Source organism: Capricornis sumatraensis, chromosome 14 (assembly GCF_032405125.1).
Source record: "Capricornis sumatraensis isolate serow.1 chromosome 14, serow.2, whole genome shotgun sequence".
Classification (NCBI taxonomy): Eukaryota; Metazoa; Chordata; class Mammalia; order Artiodactyla; family Bovidae; genus Capricornis; species Capricornis sumatraensis.
In genome coordinates this window covers 52,996,694-53,020,831 of record NC_091082.1, presented here as the reverse complement: position 1 = coordinate 53,020,831, position 24,138 = coordinate 52,996,694, and the positions used below count along the sequence as shown (strand labels likewise).

At 45.7% G+C, this 24,138-nt stretch overlaps 1 protein-coding gene across 2 annotated transcripts in view; it reads left to right on the top strand.

The window, feature by feature from the left end:
• CAMTA1 (calmodulin binding transcription activator 1) overlaps nucleotides 1–24,138 on the top strand; it is a 947,832-nt gene that overhangs the window by 910,241 nt on the left and 13,453 nt on the right. The window contains exons 12-22 of one of the 2 annotated variants that reach the window (XM_068985655.1): nucleotides 7,300–7,451; nucleotides 10,816–11,012; nucleotides 11,389–11,467; nucleotides 11,724–12,039; nucleotides 12,807–12,991; nucleotides 15,824–16,011; nucleotides 16,505–16,751; nucleotides 18,792–18,863; nucleotides 20,392–20,412; nucleotides 21,994–22,187; nucleotides 23,672–23,746. In XM_068985655.1, coding sequence (XP_068841756.1) covers nucleotides 7,300–7,451; nucleotides 10,816–11,012; nucleotides 11,389–11,467; nucleotides 11,724–12,039; nucleotides 12,807–12,991; nucleotides 15,824–16,011; nucleotides 16,505–16,751; nucleotides 18,792–18,863; nucleotides 20,392–20,412; nucleotides 21,994–22,187; nucleotides 23,672–23,746 — 1,726 coding nt within the window. Of the gene's footprint in view, nucleotides 1–7,299; nucleotides 7,452–10,815; nucleotides 11,013–11,388; nucleotides 11,468–11,723; nucleotides 12,040–12,464; nucleotides 12,992–15,823; nucleotides 16,012–16,504; nucleotides 16,752–18,791; nucleotides 18,864–20,391; nucleotides 20,413–21,993; nucleotides 22,188–23,671; nucleotides 23,747–24,138 lie in introns of those variants that run through there. The other variant, XM_068985656.1, reaches the window with a different exon arrangement.

The window sequence follows — 24,138 nt, the reverse complement described above, 5'->3', positions numbered from 1 at the left end:
AACAAGCAAACAAAAAAACAGGTCGAACAGTCTCACGAAGAGGCTTGGAATGAATCGTGAGCCAGGCTGGCTATAAAGCCATCAGCATCATTTATCTTTCATCTGGGGTACAGGTAGGTGGGTGCACATGTCTTGAATGTAGTGGGAAGGAATTGCTGCATGGCAGTTGAACCATCTCATCCCCTGAAGCCATCCAAGTAAATAAACTGCTTTAGAGAGAAGCAGGAGACAAAAACACACCTGGGAAGACATCCCACTGAGAGAGGAGAGAGCAATGAAGAGATAAGGTTTGGTGAGGTTGAGAAAGTAGTGCCTGATTAGTTGCAGAAAGCAGGGCAAGGAGGTGTATTTTAAACCATTTTCAAGTGTTGTCAGGTGTGAATTGGCCGTGTGCTTGAGAAGATGTGCAGCTGATGCTGTTGGAGCCCGTGTGGAGGGATCCGCCATGACGTATGTGCGTGCGTGCACAGTCGCTTCAGTCGCATCCGACTCTTTGCAATCCAATGGACTGTAGCCCACCAGGCTCCTCTGTCCATGGGGTTCTCCAGGCCAGAATGCTGGAGTGGGTTGCCATTTCCTTCTCCAGGGGATCTTCCCGACCCAGGGATCAAACCCATGGCTCCTGCAGAGCAGACAGGTTCTTTAGCGCTAAACCACTGGGTACCCCTGCATGATGTACAGGAGGTGACATTTCACGTGTCCACCTTGGGTGGGAACCTGTGTCTCCGCTGGAGCAGGTGGTCCTGGGGTCTTTCTTTAACAAACACTGGGCAGAGAGAGGGTTCATTCTTGTGGAGGGAGGATGGGGTCTTAGAGCAGCAGTCCTCAAGATGTGGTTCCAAACCAGAGCATCGCCTGAGAACTTGCTTGAAATGCAACATCTGGGCTCACCTAAGCCTACCAACACCAAAACCAGCATCAACACCAGCACCCAGGGGCTTCCCTGGTGACTCAGTGGTAAAGAACGCACCTGCCAATGCAGGAGACACAGGTTCGATCCCTGATGGGGAAAGATCTGACATGCCATGGAGCAGCTAAGCCCATGCCCCACAGCTGTTGAGCCTGTGCTCCAGAGCCTGGGAGCCACAACGGTTGAGCCCGTGTTCCACAATTACTGAAGCCCAAGTGGTGCCTTAGAGCCCGTGCACCACAAGCAAGAGTAGCCCCCGATCTCCACACCTAGAGAGAAGCCCACAGAACAGCAAGATCCAGCAGAGCGAAAAATGAATACGTGTGTTAGAACCCAACACCAAGAACTCCTGGGCATTGGGCCCACCAAGAAGCCCTCCAGGTGATCCTGTTGCCTGCTGACACCCGAAAACCACTGGGCTGAGTGGAAGCACACACCCCTGGAGGCTCACATGCTCCAGGAAACGTGCATTCTGGGCTTGTTCTCTGTGCAGCTGGGGTCTCCTGAGGGAGCAGTCTGATCACTTCACTTAAACTGTCCCAAGGACAGGCGGCTTGCAACCTCTCAGAACTGAATCACCATTGGCTTTGTTTGAAACATCATGGATGAGACTGGGGCAAACCTCATCAGCCCCTGCCATCTGCATACTGTTCTCTCCTCCCTGCCTCCACACCGCATTAATTCAACAACTCAGGTTCTTTCAGGCTCCGGAAATTATTTGCTGGTCAACAGAGAAAGACAGGGATCTCTTCACTAAGGCATCCCCCAGTACCTGGTACCCAGTCAGTTCAGTTCAGTTCAGTCGCTCAGTCGTGTCCAACTCTTTGCAAGCCCATGGACTGCAGCACGCCAGACCTCCCTGTCCATCACCAACTCACGGCATTTACTCAATCTCATGTCCATTGAGTTGGTGATGCCATCCAACCATCTCATCCTCTGTCGTCCCCTTCTCTTCCTGCCTTCAATCTTTCCCAGCATCAGAGTCATTTCCAATGAGTCACTTCACATCAGGTGGCCAAAGTGCTGGAGTTTCAGCTTCAGCATCAGTCCTTCCAGTGAATATTCAGGACTGATTTCCTTTAGGATGGACTGGTTGGATCTCCTTGCAGTCCAAGGGACCCTCAAGAGTCTTCTCCAACACCACAGTTCAAAAGCATCAATTCTTCGGCACTCAGATTTCTTTATAGTCCAACTCTCACATCCATACATGACTACTGGAAAAACCATAGCTTTGACTAGACGGACCTTTGTTGGCAAAATAATGTCTCTGCTTTTTAATATGCTGTCTAGGTTGGTCATAACTTTTCTTCCAAGGAGCAAGCGTCTTTTAATTTCATGGTACCCAGTAGGTGCTCCATAAATACTTGCACATGAATAAGTTCTATAACTAGTTTTTAATCAGAAGTCTTTTGCTTCTAAGTAATTATATTACCTTTATCCAGCAATACATAATTAAGATGTATATGCTTGCTCTTTGGAAGGAAAGCTATGACAAACCTAGATAGCATATTAAGAAGCAGAGACATCACTTTGCTGACAGAGGTCTGTATAGGCAAAGCTATGGTTTTTCTACTAGTCATGTATGGATATGAGAGTTGGATCATAAAGAAGGCTGAGTGCTGACGAATTGATGCTTTCAATTTGTGGTGCTGGAGAAGACTCTTGAGAGTTGCTTAGACTGCCAGGATTTCAAACCAGTCAATACTAAAAGAAATCAACCCTGAATATTCACAGGAAATACTGATGCTGAAGTTCCAATATTTTGGCCACCTGATGTGAAGAGCCAGCTCATTGGAAAAGATCCTGATGCTGGGAAAGATTGAACACAGGAGAAGAACAGGACAACAGAGGATGAGATGGTTGTATGGCATCCCCGACTCAGTGGACATGAGTTTGAGCAAACTCTGAGAGATGGTGAAGGACAGTTCCCATGCTGTCCCTGGTGAAGGACAGCCTGGCATGCTGCAGTCCATGGGGTTGCAGAGAGGCAGACACAACTGAATTACTAGCCAACAACAGCAACACAATTAACATGAGAGAGTTCTAAATTTGCTGAGTATCTTACAATAAAGGTTTAATAAAGCTATAAAGCTAAAACTAGCATCACGTTGTTGCTCTTGACTCGCCAGTCATGGAGAGCTGTAGACCATCCTCTTAAGATGATGAAGGAAGTGTGATCTGATTCCTGGTCCACGCGGTACCATGGTCCTGATGCTCCAGGATGCCAGCTCAATTGTTTCTTATTTTAATCATCACCACCTCCCTCATTTGGAGTCAGTAGGCTCAGCGATGCCGTTCTGCACGATACAGTTTTCTTAAGAGGTAAATAACTGCTTCTAAGCATCTTCACTAAGTGCTTCTTAGAACAGCTTGATAACGTGTGAGAGCTGACTGCACAGTCCACTGTGGGGCCAGCAGTGGACACTCAGTCTGGAGCAGGAGCCAGTGACCCCTGGGGCAGACCAGGCACTGGTGACTTAGTGTTTTTTTCCCCGACCTTAATATATATATATATTTTTTTTTTCTTTTCAAAATTTAAACTTTTTATTTTTACTGGGTTTTAACTGATTAACTGGAGAAGGAAATGGCAACCCACTCCAGTGTTCTTGCCTGGAGAATCCCAGGGACAGGGGAGCCTGCTGGGCTGCTGTCTGTGGGGTCGCACGAAGTCGGACACGACTGACGCGACTTAGCAGCAGCAGCAGCTGATTAACAATGTTGTGATAGTTTCAGGTGAACAGGGAAGGGATTCAGCATTCGTGTGTCCATTCTCCCCCAAACTGTGCTATACAATAGGTTCTTGTTGGTTATCCATTTTGAATATAGCAGTGTGTACATGACCATCCCAAACTCCCTAACTATCCCTTCCCTCCAGCAACCGTAAGTTCATATTTTTCTAAGTCTGCAGGTCTTTCTGTTTTGTAAGTTCATTTGTATAATTTCTTTTTAGGTTCCACATATAAGAGATGTCGTATATTTCTCCCTCTCTGTCTGGCTTACTTCACTCAGTATGATATTCTCTAGGTCCATCCATGTTGCTCCAAATGGCATTACTTCATTCTTTTTAATGGCTGAGTGAAATATTCCATTGTATATATGTACCACATCTTCTTTATGAATTCCTCTGTTGGTGGACATTTAGTTTGCTTCTATGTCTTGGTTATTGTAAACAGCGGTGCAGCGAACACTGGAGTGCGTGTATCCTTTTGAATCATGTTTTTCCCTGGACCCGTGCCCAGGATTGGAATTGCAGGGTCGTTCGATTTTGACAGGCAGCTGCATTGGCAGGGGCTTGGACAGGGGCTGGGCTGGGGGCTCAAACCAGGGCCGCCTGCACTGTCAGCAGTTCGGCTGAAACAGAATGACCTCGACAGGCAGAGTGCAGCCACATGGCGTGCTCTGTGCCCTTCTCCCTGTTGGCATGACATGGCATGTTAATCTTGGCCACCGTGCTCCAGACCAGTGCAAACCAAGCTCCAAAAGAAGCGAAAAGATTCTAAACACATACTCAAGAGACAAAAGATTTATAGGCTGGCAGAAGAAACCATCAGGATGTTTAAGCTGGTTCGGCAGTCCGCGTGAGGCTCTCTGCATGCGTTCAGAGTTGGGTGGTTATCTGGCTGGCCGGATCAGGAGGAAGCAAGGAGAGTTTAAAAACGTACCTGAAGGATAGTTGCTGCTCCACTTAAGTTCACTGTCTTTTAAAAGGTAAAATTCTTTGTCTTCTGTTGGCTTCAGATGGAGGAGTGCTGCATTCTGCAAAATTCCCATTTTCCAGTGGAGAGGCGGAGAAGGCAATGGCACCCCACTCCAGTACTCTTGCCTGGAAAATCCATGGACGGAGGAGCCTGGTGGGCTGCAGTCCATGGGGTCGCTAAGAATCAGGCACGACTGAGCTACTTCACTTTCACTTTTCACATTCATGCATTGGAGAAGGAAATGGCAACCCACTCCAGTATTCTTGCCTGGAGAATCCCAGGGATGGCGGAGGCTGGTGGGCTGCCGTCTATGGGGTCGCACAGAGTCGAACACGACGGAAGTAACTTAGCAGCAGCAGCAGTGGAGAGGGCACAGAGAAGGGTTCTGGGACCAGCTCGGAAGTTTCCTATCAGTGATCCCAGCATGACGAGCCATGTCCCATGCATCACAAGCAGATATTCATTCAGGGTTGAGCCCCCATCTGTGACCATGCCACTGAGATGCTTAGAAGGGCTCTCTGAGTTTGTTACTCTGTATGAAATTGAGGGGAAAGATGTCACCTTTCTCTTTTAAAAACGAAGGCTTTTCCTTTGGTGGTGTTCCTGGGAATAGCTTACTAAGAAAATAATACCACGATTCTTGCAAAGCAGTCTTCCTCGTCCTGCTTATGTGGTTTAGGAAAGTGAGATCAATTTGACATTCAGTATTGAAAACCTGCCCTTGAAACAGGTGCTTACTACCTTTTGACTTTGACAAAAAAGTTCTGTTCCCTGGGGTAAGATCAGCTAGCTCTTGTGCGTCTTCTCTTCCCATGACTTTCCCTTCCTGATTTTAGCACCTGGTGGCCAAGCTCTGAGTCATGGAGACCGATAGATAAAGTGTCTTCTCATGCCTCAGTCAGGCTTCCCAGGTGGCTTAGTAGTAAAGAACCCACCTGCCAGTGCAGGAGACCTAGGAGACATGGGATCAATCCCTGGGTTGGGAAGATCCCCTGGAGTAGAAGATGGCAACCCACTCCAGTATTCTTGCCTGGGAAGTCCCATGAGCAGAGGAACCTGGCAGGCTACAGTCCCTGGGGTCGCAGAGTCAGATGCTATTTGCACGCACGAATGCCTCAGTATCTTGGTCTGTAAGACGAGGCCAGCAGACCTGGCTCGCCTGAGGGTCGTGAGGGTTCACGGGTTAATGTCTGTAAAGGTGCTTCGTGGGTGAGTAGTGCACGGAGTGTGCCCTTGCCCTTTCTCTGTGGCGCTGGGCCTTTGTTGCTGCGGGGGCTTTTCGCTGGTTGCGGTGTGCAGGCTTCTCACTGCTGTGTCTCCTCTCGTGGTGGGGCACGGGCTCCTGGCCCTGTGGATTTCGGTGGTCGCAGCACTCGGGTTCAGCACAGGCTTAGCTGTGGAGCAGTAGTGCTTACTCCCTAGTGTCAGGACTTATAACTGGATGACAAGGGAGGCTGATAAGATATTTCTTCTCCGGGGTACTCCTTTTCTTGATTCAGATGGCTGTGTTTTGAAAATAGTGGCTTCACAGCAGGTTGACCAATTTCCCAAGATATTTTATTCCCTTGCCACAAGATGATGCTGATGGCTGGCACTCTTGTCTGGGACTTAACCATGTCCTGGGCATTTATAAATCTGTTAATTTGTTAAATTCTCTCAGCAGCCCTCGGAGATAAGGACTGTTACTATGCCCATTTAAGAGTTAAGGAAACTGAGGCACCGAAGAGTTTGTTCAGAGTTGTATAACTATTATACGGCACAGCCAGGGTTCTAACTGTTTCCTGTCTGGTCCTTCCTCACCTCTCCAACTTCATCTTCTACTGTCCTCTCAGGTGTGGCCCAGCCGTATGGCTTCTGCTCCTTGAATACTCAGCCTCAGGGTGTTGCATAGCTCTTACCTCACCCCAGCTGTCATGTGTGTGTGTGTGTGTGTTTGCAGCTAGAGCCTGGATCAGAAAATAATTTTTTTTTTTCAGTGTTTGGGTAAAACTGATATGACTTTAAAAAATATATATGTAACTATATGTGTGTGGGTTTGTGTATATTCTTCTTTCTCACAGTGATCGCTTGCTTTCTTATTTTTAAATGAACTTGAACTTTTATTTTTTAATTTTATTTATTTATTTGGCTGTGTTGGGTCCTCGCTGCGGCACGAGGGATCTTCATTGTGCCATGCGGGGTATTTCAGTGCGACGCAGGGGCCCTCTAGTTGTGCCGTACGGGCTCAGTTGGTCCACAGCATGTGGGATCTTAGTTCCCGATCAGGGATTGAACCAGCATCCCCTGCATTGCCAGGCAAATCCTTAACTACTGGACCACCAGGGAAGTCCCAATGACTGCTTCTTCCACTGATTTAAATTGTGTTCGTTTCATTTGTTTGCTCTAGGGGCCTGTCCACCAGGTCTCCCTTCAGGGTTTCCACTGGGGAATTTGACAAAGAAATGGGGTCCCGGAACCTGAAACCAGGACCTTGACAGAAAGGATTTTTCTGTTCCTTTCATTGAGAACTTGGGCTGCAGTCGCAGCTACGGTCTTGTGTGAGGTGTCGGGGTCATCACCAGCCTGGACAAACCCAGGTGATCTGGTTGAGTGGGTGATCGTCTTGGATGCCCATCCTGCAGGCTGGACTGGGCCACGGGTTAATGCCCCTTCTTCTGGAACACAGCCTCACCCTTCCGTGTTCTGCCCTAGATAACCAGTTCAGGATGTCCATCCTGGAGCGGCTGGAGCAGATGGAGAGGAGGATGGCAGAGATGACCGGGTCCCAGCAGCACAAGCAGGGGAGCGGAGGAGGCAGCAGCGGAGGGGGCACAGGGAGCGGCAGCGGAGGGAGCCAAGCCCAGGTACGGGTCCCGGGGACCGTCGCCTCCCTGACACCCCGCGTTTCACTGAGGAGCGAAGCAGCCGATCACAAGTCCCCTCTCTCCTGCTGGTGTGCTTCCTGGCTGAGGCAAAGGGCAGGGCGGGGTGCTTTGTAGTCCTCGTGCTTCTGAGTATCTAAGTCTGTTCAACAGGGAAGAAGCCCTGGACTGTGGGCCTTCTCCGCCGTTCACCTCCCTAAGCCTTAAATCACCTACTGATCTCAGAAGTCACTGCAGTTACCTGCCAGCAGGAGGGAGGGCGTCCAGTGACAGGACAGAGGCCAAACGATGACTCAGATCTACTGGGCTCAGAGTCCAGTTAGAACCTATTTTGTATCTTGTGTCCTATCTCTATCTTAAGTATAAATAGAACCGTAATTGAATTCAGTAATTCATAAGACTTGTATAAACTCCAGGAGTTCAGTCGGAAAAGGGCCCAGAGAAACCATGTTTGTGCTTTCTCAGTAGAGAACAATAGAGCATCGTTACACATTCTGTCACTATCGCAAATGCTTTTTCATCAATTCCGTGATGGATGAATTAGTGTTGTCAGGCACAGGGAAATCACCAAATACTAGAGTCTTGGTAGTCTTGAGAGTTTTCTATCAATTTCTTGTAGGAGCTTCATTTTGGGAAAGTCTTCTAGGTAGACATTTTTTTCCCCCCCAGGAGACTCTAGAATAAAGGTAGAGGGACCGATGGTGTTTATCACCTTCCCCACTGAGCCGTTACCTAAAAGCCTCGAATAATTCTCCCTCTTTCCCTTCAAGATGATGATTTTCTCTGAACAGTCACATTTGTAAGTGACCGTCTTGAGTTTTATGAGACTTGTAAATATCAAGTGTTAGGAATATTTTTAGTAATAGATGAAAACAAAGCATAAGGTACCACCACCCTCCCCAAAATATCAACCTTTTTTGGAAATTTTTCTTATTTCTCACCTGTCTTTGGAAATCAATGGACAAGGGAAGACTTGGGACAAAGTGAAATATTAAGGCTTCTTGTCCACCTGATACAACTGCTTTATAAAAAGTAATAAACATTGTTTACTGTGTATCTCCTGGCTAAAATAAAAGAGTCCCACAAAGCCCTTTTTCTTTCACTGACGAAGGCTACAGAAAGGGACTGGAGTGTAATGTCCATTGTATAGCTCAGCTGTTTGGCCCTGGCCTGCTATCTGATCCCATATTAACTGCTGCTGAATACTCTTTCATCAGTTTACGTTGGCATCAAGGAATATCTGTCCACTTTTATGTGATAGAGACGTAGCTGGTCTTGTTAATGCAAAAAAAAAAAAATTCCTTTTGTTCCTTACCTGGTGACTTCTTTGTGTCCTGAACACATCTGCTTGGTGTATACAGGGCAGCCCTGCCTGGGTCTTTTGAGTCAAGGCCATTCTGCAGCAGGTCAGGGTTGCCTGACTACATTCCTATAACATGTCATGACATTTCTGGTGAGGGTGACATTATAGCTGTTTTCTGGGTGTTTAAAAATTTTTTTACAGGCGTTTGTTTTCCAGATTAAAAAAAAAAAAACAGTGAGGAACAACAGTTACTGGACAAAATAACTTAAAATAATAACCAGAGACAGGACCTCCCTGGTGGTCCAATGGTTAAGACTTCACCTTCCACTGCTAGGGGTGCAGGTTCGATCCCTAGTCAAAAAACTAAGATCCCACACGCCTCTCGGCCAAAACACCAAAACAGTAAAACAGAAGCAATATTGAAACAAATTCAATAAAGACTTAAATAGTCCACATCAAAAAAAAAAATCTTAAAAAAAACACCAGAAATGAGAATTGGACTAGAGGCTCATTTGTTTGAGAGAGAGGGTATGAAACACAAAATTGTCACAGAGAGGATATATACATATAAACATACAGGTGATTCACTTTGTAGTACAGCAGAGGCTAATGCCACATTGTAAAACAATAAAATGTGCACCCCAATAAAAATTTTTTAAAAAGAAAATATTGTAGACACACACAGATGGTATTTGAGGCGAGTAAAATGTCATTTATTTAGATGCTGGGGATTCTGAATAAAATTTCAAAAAAAAAAAAAAAAACTTAATCACAGAGACTCAGATACGCTGTTGGTTGTATTTTCCTTCTTGTACAACTTCCTTACAACAAAGGGCAGAAAGCCAGGTGGTTAGAGTGAGTAAATTTCTCTTTCCCACATGCCTCTGTTGTTGGCAGTACTGCAATGACACTTGAATTTGGAAGTCTCTAATGGCCTCCCCAGCCTCCTTTTTTGCTTTCTATAAAGGACTGGATTATTCCTGGCTTTTTTAAGTGTATTTTTTCAATTGAGCTATCGTTGACATGTAACATCGTATTAGTTTCAGATGTCCGACAGAATGATGAAGCGTTTGTGTACGTTGCCAGGTGATCACCATGATAAACCCAGTTAACTTCTGTCATCACACTTATAATTTTTTTTCCTTGTGATGAGAACCTTTAAGATATGCTCTGTTAGCAACTTTCAAATATGCAGTTCAGTGTTATTAACTTTAGTTGCCATACTGTACATGACATCCCGGGACTTATTCATTTGATAACTGAAAGGTTGCATCTTTTGACTCCTTCACTATTTTGCCCACCTCCTACCCTCCACCTCTGCATACATCTATTAGTCTGTTCTCAAGATCCATGAAGTCAAGAAGGCTTTCTGTGTGTGTATGTTTGGTTTTTGTTTTAAGATTGCACATGCTAAGTGACATACATTATACAGTACCTGTCTTTCTCTCTGACTTATTTCACTGAAGGCCTGTAAGGTCCATCCATGCAGTTGCACATCATTGGGTATTTTATCATTGGGTATTTTAAAGTTCTTATTTAGGGAGAAAAATCCCCAAGTGACAGTTCTCCTCCAGAAGGAGCTGGGGAGTAAGCGGTCCAGGCAGCAGCCCCCCACAACCCTCCTTCCGTAGAAGCATTAGGAAAGTTACCTGCTTTGCTTTCCTCTGCCGGCTTCCTGTCTACAGTGTTTAATGACATCACCTGGGAGGCTAGACTACATTTTTGTTGGTTGTTTTATAGTATATGCTTTTCCTGAACTGGATCAGCACGGAGTTCACAACCAGACTGTCAGCTGCAGTAGACAGACTCTGATGCCCTTAGCGTTGTGGAAGATTCCTGTGTGCCCAGCTGTGGGTGTGCTGCTAAGCTGGACTCAGCACGTTCTGTCTCCCTTTCATGATGTTTGCTTATCTTCAGTTTTGCACTTCCCGTTTTCAATTGCTAATCACAAAGAGTTTGTTCCCCTCCTCTGGCATCCGAAGGCTGACATGGTGGTAGGCCTTTGGGCCTCTGGTCTTCGGAACACGTGCTGTCTCGTTACAGTGCACGTCTGGCCCTGGGACGCTGGGCAGCTGCTTTGAGAGCCGAGTGGTTGTCGTGTGTGAGAAGATGATGAGCCGAGCCTGCTGGGCAAAGTCCAAGCATCTGATCCACTCAAAGACTTTCCGTGGGATGACCCTCCTCCACCTGGCCGCTGCCCAGGGTTATGCCACCCTCATCCAGACCCTCATCAAGTGGCGGTAAGGCCGGTGTCCTCCTCACCCATCAGCAGGCACCCCTCTTAGTGTGTCCACCAGTGGGCGGGGATCGGGCCATTCAGGGAGTATGGAATCCTCACAGCAAAGGAGTCTCTCTGAGGACAGTTCCGCAAAGTTCTGTGAACTTCTGCCCAAGAAGTACTGAGCGAGATGCTAAAGTAAACTTTGGACTTTTCATTTCCTCCTGGCTCCTGGCAAAACAGAGCATCCAAACCACCTAGGAAACCCAGGACTTTGTTTCTTCCCATCAGCAATGGTGGCTGCCCACTTTGGTTTCATCTCTGTGGGTTTCATAATGTTGTGGTATTTCTTTAACATTAATTCTCTGTGCAGTAATTTGTGATGCTGTCTGTTCCAGCACAAAGCATGCAGACAGCATTGACTTGGAACTGGAGGTCGACCCCTTGAACGTGGACCACTTCTCCTGTACTCCTCTGGTAAGAAATGGGTTCATTTATTCCCCAAACTGTTCTTCTGGGCTGGCATAGGGATATGCCTGGCTCCCTTTGTGTTCACCTTTGTTGATACATGACATATATCAGAGCCACTTTGTAACGGAAATGTTTTATGGCACCGTTGAGATTGCTGCCAAGGACCAATTTTTCAATTGGCAGCAGTGGCAGAAGTCAAATAGGATTTTTTTTTTTTTTAAATCATGTTGAGGAAGCGCGCTCTGTCTCTCTGTTTTCTCAGATGTGGGCGTGTGCTCTCGGGCACTTGGAAGCAGCTGTGGTGCTGTACAAGTGGGACCGCCGGGCCATCTCTATTCCAGACTCTCTAGGAAGGCTGCCTTTGGGAATCGCCAGGTCACGAGGTCACGTGAAGTTAGCAGAGTGTCTGGAGCACCTGCAGAGGGATGAGCAGGCTCAGCTAGGACAGAACCCCAGAATCCACTGTCCTGCAGGCGACGAGCCCAGCACGGAAAGCTGGGTGAGCCAGTGGCACAGTGAGGCCATCAACTCCCCAGAAATACCCAAAGGAGTCACTGTCATCGCGAGTACCAACCCAGGTGAGAATCCTAAATGGTGACATCTCAGCACTTGGCAGGTTCCCCTTTTGCTGTCATGCCACTACCCTTGGAAAAGTCCATACGATGTTCACATACATTTAAGGGTTTGGGGTTTTCTTTTTAGTGTTTCTAATTTTCCTTTTAGCTGTTAGAATGCCTAGTGCTTCCCCCAACCCCGATCGCCCACCCCACCCCCAAAACTGAGGGGAAAAAAAAAAAAACTGTTAATGTGAGAAAGAACTACAAATTTTGGAGGAGGATTATTTGAATACAGTGTATACTGCTGGGGAATATGTAAACGTTAGGGATGTGTCTTGAGTTCTGGCTTTGCACTCTGTGTCTCTCAGGCATAGAGAACATGTTAATTCTTTAGCATTCCTCACTGTACCACCTGTCCTGACTGTCCTTTCTACTGTACTTTTCAGAGCTGAGAAGACCTCGGTCTGAACCCTCTAATTACTACAGCAGTGAGAGCCACAAAGATTATCCAGCTCCCAAAAAGCATAAATTGAACCCTGAGTACTTCCAGGCAAGGCAGGAGAAGCTGCTGTCCACTGCACTGAGTCTGGAACAGCCAAATATCAGGAAGCAGCGCCCTAGCTCTAAGCAGCCTGTCCCCGAAACAGTCAGCCCCAGTGAAGGATTGAGGGACTACAGCCGGGAGATCTCCCCTCCCACTCCAGAGACTGCAGGACTCCTCCACGCCTCTGCATCCCAGCCGGTAGTAAAGTGGAACCCCAAAGATCTTTACATTGGTGTGTCTACAGTACAGGTGACTGGAAATCCGAAGGGGACCAGTGTAGGCAAGGATGCCGCACCTTCACAGGTGCGTCCACGGGAACCAATGAGTGTCTTGATGATGGCTAACAGAGAGGTGGTGAACAGCGAGCTGGGGTCCTACCGTGATGGTACCGAGAGTGAGGAGTGCTCACAGCCCATGGATGACATACAGGTGAGCGCGGAGAAGGTAAGCTTGCAGGGGCTGGTCCGTCCACCCGCACTTCCTTGATCTTTACTGCCGGTTTCCTAGAGGTCTTGTCATTTTCTCACCAGTGACTGGTTCAAAGTCTGGGCTTATGTATAAGACTAGTGGACTGTCTTCTTCACTTGGGCCACTCATGAATCAAACATTTGGAACTGGGCCTGAAAACCAGGGACTGAAATATGCTTATTAGAGATGTCAAGTTAGTAGATAGTGTCAGAACAGGCTCAGGGTTTCTAAGTCACTTAAAGGGGGGGAAAGAAAATTTGGCTCACTTGGGAAAAGTTCAGGAATTGGCAACAAGGAAAATAAGCAACAACGAAAATAATACTCTGAAACATAATATTATAGGAATATTTTCAAACATGAGTCATTCCCACTTTGGAAACTGTTAATTCTATTGAAAGATTCTCAGACTGGATAAAAAGAAGCAAAGTGTATTATATACTACTTGTAAAAGACAGAATTAAAATGAAACAGAAAGGATGAAAATGAACTGACAGGTGAAGATATAACAGACAAAAGAGTATGAAAAGAAAAAAGACAAAAAAGTATAATTAAGGCAAATATTGTATATATACAATTTATCAAAAAGATATGACCATAATGAACCATTGTGCACCTAACAACATAGTTTCTAAATATTAAAGCAAATAAATACAAAGAAATGTGGTACCAGAATCACAATCGTAGTATGGCACTAATGCAACTATTTCAGAAGTTGTCAGCTGAGGTACATGTGAAGAGAAAAAGAAAAAAGTTTGACTTAGTATATATACTTAATATATGATTATATAGTTACAGAGATGTATGAATAAAAACATGGTAAATATACATATCATTGTTCTGAGATATCTGAGCACACTTGTGAAAACTGCTCATATGTTATAACCCAAAGAGAATTTTAATAAAAACCCAACATCACTTGAATAAAAAGCCCTAAAGTCATTTAAATTCCATTGCCTTTTGTAGCAGTCACATTAAGAAATCATCTACTTGGTATCTCAGAGTATTGCACTTACGATGTTAACGTGTTCTTATACTAACACAGTCTTATAAAATAGAGGATTTGGGAGAGGAGTGATTACAGATAGTTGTAACCTTTGGTCTCCAGAAATTCCACTTTTTAATACTTTCGTGGGAAAAGAATCAAGGTAGGACTACTCACTTCCTCCTGTTTGAGTCACCAATCAAGACTGTCAATATAGAAGGAGAAGAAAAGCTGTGATATTTCTTCCCTAAACGTTTTCATTTGTATTCCTGTTACAATTCTTTGTTGACAATATCGAAAATTACCCAAGATAAGTATTTTTTAACAGTTTTATTGGGGTATAACTTAACAAACCATAAATTCATTCATTTTAAGTGTTCAACGTAATAAACGTTTGTGAGTTTGTACAAAATTCACAATCATCACAAAAGTCCCATTTAGGACACTTCCTTCCCCCCACAGAAGTTCCCTGTACCCCTTTACAATCAACCTCTGTTCCCATTCCAGTCCTAAGGATCTGATTTCTCTCCCCTAGAATTTTGCTTCTAGAAATGTTATATAAATAGAATCATAAACTGTCACGTTCTGTGCCTGGCTTCTTTCAGTCAGCATAATATTCGTGAGGTTCACGCATGTTGTAAGATAAGCATTTAATCATTTTTTTATAGATCCTTTCTGAACATTTTCAGTTCACTTATAAACTGCTGTATTTCAACTTCTATTTTCAAGAGATGTGCAAGAAAACTTTTAAAACCAAGCTCATATCTCTGATTCTAATTGAATAGATCTACTCCAGACTCGTTGTGAGGATTCCTAAATGTATCTGTTAGGAATTTATTTGGGGATGCTTGTATCAGCAACCCTGACTCCAGTGGTTTCATAAGAAAGTGATTTCTTTTTCTTGTACAAGTCCAGAGGTTTGGTGACTCAGTAATGCCATCAGAGACCTGGATTTTTTTTTTTTTTCCTATTATTTTGGCTTTTCTCTTCACTCCTGTTGCTTTATGATCATAATGTGGCTTCTCGAGCTTGGCTGTGGTCAGAGCAGGAGAAGAGGGGCAGGGCCGGGTGCATCGGCACCTTTCACCGGGAAAAGCAGAAGCTCTGCCCACATCTCTCCCAGCAGATTTGTATATAGTCTCCTTGTCCAGAAGCTGGTCACAGATCCCCGCCTTGGTGCAGGAAGGTGGGAAACTGAGAGGAGGATCAGACCAGGTGGCTTGTCTTAGTCACCAGCTGTCCCCTGGGCTTTGGTTCTCTGGTGCTCTCTACAAAACTAGGGTTCTCTGGGCAGGACAAAGTGGTGGTGGGGGGGCATAGTGCTCAGGTGGGAACACACTCCAGTATTCTTGCCTGGCCTGGGAAGTCCCATAGACAGAGAAGCCTGGAGGGCTGCAGTCCATGGGGGTCACAAAGAGTCAGACATGATTCAGCAGCTAAACAACAAGAACAAGTGGTCAGGTAACCAGCAATATCACTATAATTATATGACCACGTCCTCTAGAACTGCCCAGGCCTTAGTATCCTTAATCAGTTGATCCTAGCTGAGAGTAGAAAGTAGGCATAAGCCAGATATTCTCAAAGACTTAAGGTTTTGGACTGAGCTGATTTTTGGAGCTCTTCAGATCTGGGATCTCAGCATATGTGAGTGAATCATGTAAAACCTTTAGATAATATCAGAGGGCACTGGACTGTCATGTCAGCCCACCCTGCTTCGTTTCTCTCTTTCCCAGGTAGTGGGCGGGAGGTGGGCCTGGCTGACTTCTAGGGCCACATCCTAACCTGAGTGCTCTGTGGCCTCCGGGTTCCAGGTGAACATGATGACCTTGGCAGAGCACATCATTGAAGCCACACCTGAGCGGATCAAGCAGGAGAACTTTGTGCCCATGGAGTCCCCGGCATTGGAAAGGATAGACGCGGCCACCATTAGCAGTACCATGAGCTGGCTGGCCGGTTACCTGGCTGACGTAGACCACCTGCCAAATGCTGCCCAGATCAGGTCAGTAAAGTCCACGGGCCTCTCCCCAGGGTGAGTTCCTGGATTTGCCTGGGGGCGCAGGAGACCCACTGGATCTGAGGAGATCTGGGTAGTGGATGCCCTCATCAAGGAAGGAAGGGAGCATTAGGATGGATTCTATTGCCTCTCTCAAGGACCTCTTTCTTCCTCACCTCTGCCGTGAGGTTTCTTCCCACAGCAGAGTGTAGGAGACAATGTGTCATAGCATGTTCTCCCCAGTTCAACTGAAGCTTCATAGTTGGATAGTGGACTTACTGGGTTTAGTACTTAGCCCAGTACTGAACTCATAACAGGTGTTCAGCATGGAGTTAACTAACTGAAAGACACCCAGAGTCTCCTTAGCATCTCTCTGGACTGAGTAGAGGTGTATCCTTCATGGTCCACAGTGGGTACCATCTTGTCTTTTTGACCAATGTGTGATGAATCCTGCAGACCAATCACCAGCCTCTCTCCCTCGTGTCTTCTTTTGTTTCAGAAGTGCATATAATGAGCCTCTCACCCCTTCTTCTAATACCAGCCTGAGCCCTGTAGGCTCACCAGTCAGTGAAATAACTTTTGAGAAGCCCAGCCTTCCCTCTGCAGCAGACTGGTCTGAGTTCCTGAGTGCATCCACCAGTGAGAAGGTGGAGAATGAATTTGCACAGCTGACCCTATCTGATCACGAACAGAGAGAACTCTATGAAGCGGCCAGGCTTGTCCAGACAGCTTTCCGGAAATACAAGGTAAAAGACAAGAGTCCTGGGGACTTCCCTGGTGATCCAGCGGTTAAGACTCTGCCCTAGCACTGCAGGGGGGTGAGGGTTCAATTCCTGGTCAGGGAAGTAAGATCTCATGCTTTGCAGCCAAAAATAAAGAACTTCTTTAAAATAAAACAAAAACAGACAACAGAGTCCTTTTGTGATCAGGGAAAAGTCAGAATCATTCAAACTGAAATATATGCCATTTGTTTTTTTCTCTGAGTTTATAATTTGAAATAAAGATTCTATAATTAGGTCACATAAGATTATTAAGAATAGTCAGAAACTTTAGTGGAATAAAACTGACCAGTAATGCGATGGTTATTACCCTCTGAACTTACTGTCAGGGTAATAATAGATATTCATTATTTAGTTAATACAAAGTTGACATCTCTGCCACGAGGAACGTATGACCTGGAGTGGGGGTTTCTGGCTGGAGGCCTGGAGACTGATTGTTGGCTGCCCATGAACTCCTAAAATTTTATGGTGAAGTGTCTGTATGTGTGTTTTTGGTGGGCAAGGTCCAGAGACTTCCACCATTTCTCAGAGGAGTCTTTGACCTCCCTGGACATGAGTCTGAGCAAAATCTGAGAGAGAGTGAAGGACAGGGAAGCTTACCATGCTGTAGTCCATCATGTCGCAAAGTCGAACATGTCTTAGTGACTAAGCAACAACAGGGAGATGTTCAGTTCAGTTCAGTCGCTCAGTCGTGTCCAGCTCTTTGCGACCCTATGAATTGCAGCACGCCAGGCCTCCCTGTCCATCACCAGCTCCGGAGTTCACTCAGACTCAGGTCCATCGAGTCGGTGATGCCATCCAGCCATTTCATCCTCTATTGTCCCCTTCTCCTCCTGCCCCCAGTCCCTCCCAGCATCAAAGTCTTTTCCAATGAGTCAACTCTTCGCATGAGGTGGCCACAGTACTGGAGTTTCAGCTTTAGCATCATTTCTTCCAGGGCTGATCTCCTTCAGAATGGACTGGTTGGATCTCCTTGCAGTCCAAGGGACTCTCAAGAGTCTTCTCCAACTCCACAGTTCAAAAGCATCAATTCTTCGGCGCTCAGCCTTCTTCACAGTCTAACTCTCACATCCATACATGACTACTGGAAAAACCATAGCCTTGACTAGATGGACCTTAGTTGGCAAAGTAATGTCTCTGCTTTTGAATATGCTATCTAGGTTGATGATAGCTTTTCTTCCACGGAGTAAGCGTCTTTTAATTTCATGGCTGCAATCACCATCTGCAGTGATTTTGGAGCCCCCAAAAATAAAGTCTGACACTGTTTCCACTGTTTCCCCATCTATTTCCCATGAAGTGATGGGACCAGATGCCATGATCTTCGTTTTCTGAATGTTGAGCTTTAAGCCAACTTTTTCACTCTCCTCTTTCACTTTCATCAAGAGGCTTTTTAGTTCCTCTTCACTTTCTGCCATAAGGGTGGTGTCATCTGCATATCTGAGGTTATTGATATTTCTCCCGGCAATCTTGATTCCAGCTTGTGTTTCTTGCAGTCCAGTGTTTCTCATGATGTACTCTGCATAGAAGTTAAATAAGCCGGGTGACAGTATACAGCCTTGACGTACTCCTTTTCGTATTTGGAACCAGTCTGTTGTTCCATGTCCAGTTCTAACTGTTGCTTCCTGACCTGCATACAGATGTTATAAGTCATCAAACTTTGACCCAGAAGTAGAGGACTTGGTGTTATCTTAGGAAGGACAGAGCAGAGCAGCAACTTATAAGGACAAATAACACAATACCTAGTTCTTTGAATCCTTTGACTGTTGTTTAGGCCTGCTGACATCCAAATATGATAGTTCTGTTTAAAAGCCAGAATAGCCAGAGAGGTATTCTGTAAATTCATTTTTCTTAATTTATCCCGATATTAACTTGTTGTATTTGGTAAACCTCGGGTCTCAGTTCTGAGAAAGTCAATGAAACTAGTGGTCATTCCATTGAAGTCCTGGGAAAGCTGCATTTCTTATACTGTTATCATTTTTTCTTTTCTTGCCTCGTTTTCCCCTGAAGGGCCGACCCTTACGGGAGCAGCAGGAAGTGGCGGCAGCTGTTATTCAGCGTTGTTACAGAAAATATAAACAGGTGAGCCAGCTTGTGAATGCGTCCTACCCACACAGCATCCAAACCGGCGTGGGGAGTCCCTCGTGATGTTTGGCAGAGAGCACAGCATCCGATGCCTGATCCAAAGACTGGCTTCGAATGACCTTGGTTAAAGACCAGAGGAAAATGTTCCGAAAGAGGAAAGAAAAAGGAAAAACAAACAAAAAACCATCTGCAACTATTGCCACAAAATAATTTTTGTTCGGACTGTTGACCTCTTAGTGGTATCATTTCCTGCAACATTGGTCTGATACAGAGGAAGCTATTTGGGTCTGAAGTGAGGCTCTATGTGAGTCATGTTGCCTATAAGCTCATTAGTAAATTAAAGAGCTTGAGGAGGTTTGGTATGGTGATGGGAGAAGGTAAATACTGGTTGTTATCGTTGACCTTGAATCATACACATCACATAACCTTCAGCCAATTTTCCTTTTTGGCTGCTTCTTACCCAGTGTAAAATGAAGAACTGTAAAAAATCTTTGAAAATGGGAAGAAGCCCAGAGTATCTTACACTGAGCATTCCTTAGTTAAGCGTTGTAAGAGGAGCACCTGAATTACTCTTTTGTTCAGTATTACTGCTTGTGAAATGACCTGCAGGGTCACGGAGCTCTCATCAGACAGGAAGGGAATTGTTCAGAGAACACCTAATAAACCTTAGATCTTTCAGACTCATCATTTCATTTTCTCCTTACAAAAATATCTGAAGTACACAATTTTATTTCCGTTTGGCAGGTGAAGAAGCTGAGACTCAGAGAGATTAAGTAAACATTAGACCTTTCTAACCACCTAGGTAGCGATATTAAAAAGTGCCGAACTGCATTTTGACTGGTTCATACGGTCAAGTTCAGTCCTATTAGTAGAACCAATTTTTAGGTTGTGCTTTTGGTAGGTCTTACACTTTTGTTTAAGGAATAATAAATGCTGAGATAGATAGCAGCCACACAGAAAATCAGGATTCTGTTCTCTTTATTATTTCTAAGATTTGCTTGATGTCTCATGTGGATTGCCACTTTCTCAAGTTTCTCTAGGATTAAGCCTTAATTGTGAGGGGAGAAGGGGGAGTGTCTTCAGCTTATAGCCAGTTGAGTTCATGATCCCAGAAAATGAAGGTTTATTGTGTAAACGCTGACACCACAGTCCCTGTTGGGAACCATCCTGGCTTCTGTTTGGCGAGAGGACTTCTTGTTACCAAAAGCAATACTCAGAATCAGAGTTTCTAGTCTTTGATTACAGCAGGAGTTTATTCCAAAATGTGAGTTTGTTAGTTGTTTTTTTTTTTTAATCCCCTCCCAAAGAAGTGTTGGCTACAACCAGAAAGATGGAAGGCATTTAAAAAAAAGTACTGACAAATATAAGACAAGTATTTTGGAAGATGAAAGGCATGAATACAGTCAGATTGCCTTTTTTTCTTTCTTTCTTTGGTTGGGCATTTCATTGGTTCTGATTCTGGTTTTTCATTTCCTTCTATTCAGCAATCTAACATTAATCTTGTATTTTCTGTTTCTCCCCCAAGCTGACATGGATAGCCTTGAAGGTAATGACACACCCAAGTCCTCTCACAAACCATTCCACCAGAGTCACAAACCTCACACCCATCACCAGCTACAAGAAGGGGCCATTAGGATGGCACGGTCATTCAGTAGGCATACCCCCCGCCTTACCCAGCCACCTCACCACAGCACATCTATCCTCTGGGGGCCACGTGGTTATGCCGTTGGAGTGGGTTTCAGCAAGCAGTCTTTGGACATTTTCCTGGCCAGTGTCCATCTAAACAGTCCATCCAAGATAATTACCGGGAACCCAGTGAGCCACTGAGGAGGTTTACCTGCTTCCCATTGTGCTGCGCTGTGTCTGCAAGGTTCTGACCACACAGAGCATGCAGGCCAGGGTTGTGGAGACACTGGGATGCAGCCCTTGTCTTGAAAGGCTTTGGGCCAAACGAAAATGTCAACAGGTCAGATAAGACTCAAGAGGGTTCTTGCAGCAGGGCCCTGTGTCTGGACCCTTTTGAGAAGTCAGTTTTTGCCCCTCCCTCTACCTCATACATGCAGAGAGAGACTGAGGCACAGGGATGTTCTGAGGAGCACTTGGCCCTCTCATGGTAAGTTGGCTTCTTGTGAGCAAAGCCCTCACCTGTGACTTCTGGTCCCTAGAGTCATAGTCTAAGTGGTTAGCAATCTGGACAGAGCCTTTGCTGACATCTGCAGAGCTCTGCGTTTTTCGTGCCTGGCAGGGAAGAGGACTCATTCTCCCCGAGCGTGCCTTCGTGCCTCACTTTCCATCTCTGTGGCAGGCTGGCCAGAGGGCACAGGGACTGACTCCCAAGTGGTCCCCGGCTCTGGGGCCACCTTCCAGATTTCATGGCTTCACCGCTGTGTTGGTCTGACAAGCGTTAATCTTTTGCAGGTTAAAGTGGCTTAAAGGTGTCAGCGTTTCATGATAAGCCTTGTATTTGGGACCTTGTAACTCAGAAATATGTCGTGTGGAACTGCTAGTTAGAAGTTAGATGCTGCTGCCTGCTAAGTGGATTTGTGTTTGGCAGGAATTGGGAAGCATCCAAAAAGGATTAATTCAAAATGTTTCCAAATCGGATAGGAAATATTCATCTTCAACATGTAAAGTTTTACTTCCTGGAATTTCCCTGGTGGTCCAGAGGTTAAGACTCCACATGGCTAATGCAGGGGCACGGGTTCAATCCCTGGTCGGGAACTAAGATCCCACCTGCCAAGCAGTTTGGCCAAAACAAAAAACAAACAAAAAAAATCATAAAATTTTACTTCCTAAATGTGTTTTTTCAGCTCAAGTGTCTCAATTTATTGCTGTTAAATCTTTTTTCCAAGAAGGGTAAATGGCTTTGATATTTGAGGTGGGGAAACATATTTAAAGCAGTAGTGCATTGTCTGAAGGCGACTCTTAAAGTTAACATTTTGCATTTTGGAAAGGTAGGTGGAAAGAAGCTTCATTTGCCTCTTTTCTGATGAAAGCCAGAACAGAACACGAAAAGGAAAGAGAGACGTAGTTTTCCTTCTTGCCGTCCTCACCCGGTCGGTTCAGAGGACACCCCGCCTGCGTGGCTCCCCTTGTTACTGCTCTGCTTCTCCTTGTGCCCTCACAGTACGCACTTTACAAAAAGATGACCCAGGCTGCCATCTTGATCCAGAGCAAATTCCGGAGTTACTACGAACAAAAAAAATTCCAGCAGAGCCGGCGCGCCGCTGTGCTGATCCAGAAGTTCTACCGGAGTTATAAGAAGTGTGGCAAGAGACGGCAGGCACGGCGGACAGCAGTCATCGTACAGCAGAAGCTCAGGTGGGTGGAGATCTCGTGGCAGCCAGGAGAACCCCGACTCGGGCGTAAGAGCAGCCCCTTGCAGACGCGCGGGTCTGTCTGTACAGGGAGCGAAGCATCCTGCAGTGATTTCCTCCCAGAGCAGTCTAGAGGCTGTGTTACCGTAGAGTTACACCTGTGCCCTTTGCCCATTTTGGTCCATTTAGCTCCTTCTGTCTCTCTCCACTCCCCACCCAATCATTCTGATGCCCCACCCAGTTTCAACTTGTATCAGAACCTGGAAGGACCACAGTTCCTACTCAGAAAGGTGTAACCCTAATGCAGTCAACTGGGGCTGCCCAGGTGGTGCAGTGGTAAAGAACCTGCCTGCCGGTGCAGGGGACAAAAGAGATGTGGGTTCTATCCCTGGGTCAGAAAGATCTCCTGGAGGAGGAAATGACAACCCTCTCCAGTATTCTTGCCTGGAGAATCCATGGACAGAGGAGCCTGGTCGGCTGCAGTCCAGGGGTTGCAAAGAGCTGGACGCAACTGAGCACTCAGTGAGTGGATGCACACGTGGGATCATGGTCTAAATTGTAGTGTGTCTACCCCCAAGACCTTGGAAAAGTCAGCAGGGCTGAGCTATTCCATTTTGCAGAGAGTCATAAAGAGTTTTAGCCCTGGAAAATACAATGACAAAGGTTTAGAAAACAATAGCCCAGGGACTTCCTGGTGGTGCAGTAGTTAAAACTTCACCTTCCAATGCAGGGAGTGCGGGTTCGATTCCCTGGTGAGGGAGCTAAGATCCCACATGCCTTGCAGCCAAAAAAAAAATAAAGCCATAATGTAGAAGCAATAGGGGTAACCAATTCAATTTGTTGTTGTTCAGTTGCTAAGCTGTGTCCTACTCTTTGCGACCCTATGGACTGCAGCCCACCCGGCTCCTCTGTCTTTCACTATCTCAGAGTTTGCTCAGGTTCATGTCCATTGGGTTGGGGATGCTATCTGTCTCACCCGCTGCTGGCCCCTTCTGCTTTTGCCGTCAGTCTTTCCCAGCACCAGCATCTTTTCCAATGAGTCAGCTCTTTGGTTCTTTTATTGAACAAATTCAATAAAGAGTTTTAAAATAGTCCACATCAAAAAAAAAAAAAAAGTCTTAAAATAATAGCCCAAAGAGAGAATGAATGTCTAAACTGAGAAAGCCTAAACACAGGCGAATGAGTGTCTATCTCATCCCGTTTTCAACAAATCGAGCTTACAAAGACTTGAGGAGTAGTGAGAGGACATCTTCTTTTCAGTCCTTCCGTTGTCTCCCTTTGAGTGGTGAGAGCGTTTACACCTCCCTCCTTCCATCTCTCCCAGTGGTGCCCAGACTCACATCCACAAGATAGGCTTGTGCTGTTGGACTTGCTCCATGAACTGTTGGGTTGAAAGTTCTCTTGCACCACTGACTTGCTTTCCGCTTTCACACATGAAACGTCACTGCACTGTTCTCGTGACCGTAATTCGTATTCTGGCTTTTTCAGGAGCAGTTTGCTAACCAAAAAGCAGGACCAGGCTGCTCGGAAAATAATGAGGTTTCTACGCCGTTGTCGCCACAGGTACTTTCACCCTCATTTTGACATTTTCCTCATCTAGAATGAAACCACCCGCATTGCCTTAACCACTCATAAACTCCTAGGTGAATCTAACCGCCCCCTCGCCCCACAGATAATCTGGCTAAAGTGGCACCAGGATGACGGAACTCTTTATCTAGGAACAGAGTCGTGAGAACCCTGCTCTCTGTTCCAGAGGATGCTGAGTGTGTATTGAATCACTGGGATCGTGCCAGTGTTTTTCTGTTTTGGTTTGAGGAGAACTTAGCTGAGTAGCTTTTCATTCCAGATTTTTCTTCAGCAGTGTGGTCTTCGCTGTAAATGCTTACTGTGTTAATCTGTGTCCAGACAGAAAAGACAGAGTTTCTCTTCTGAAGGAAAGGATGGGAAACCACGAG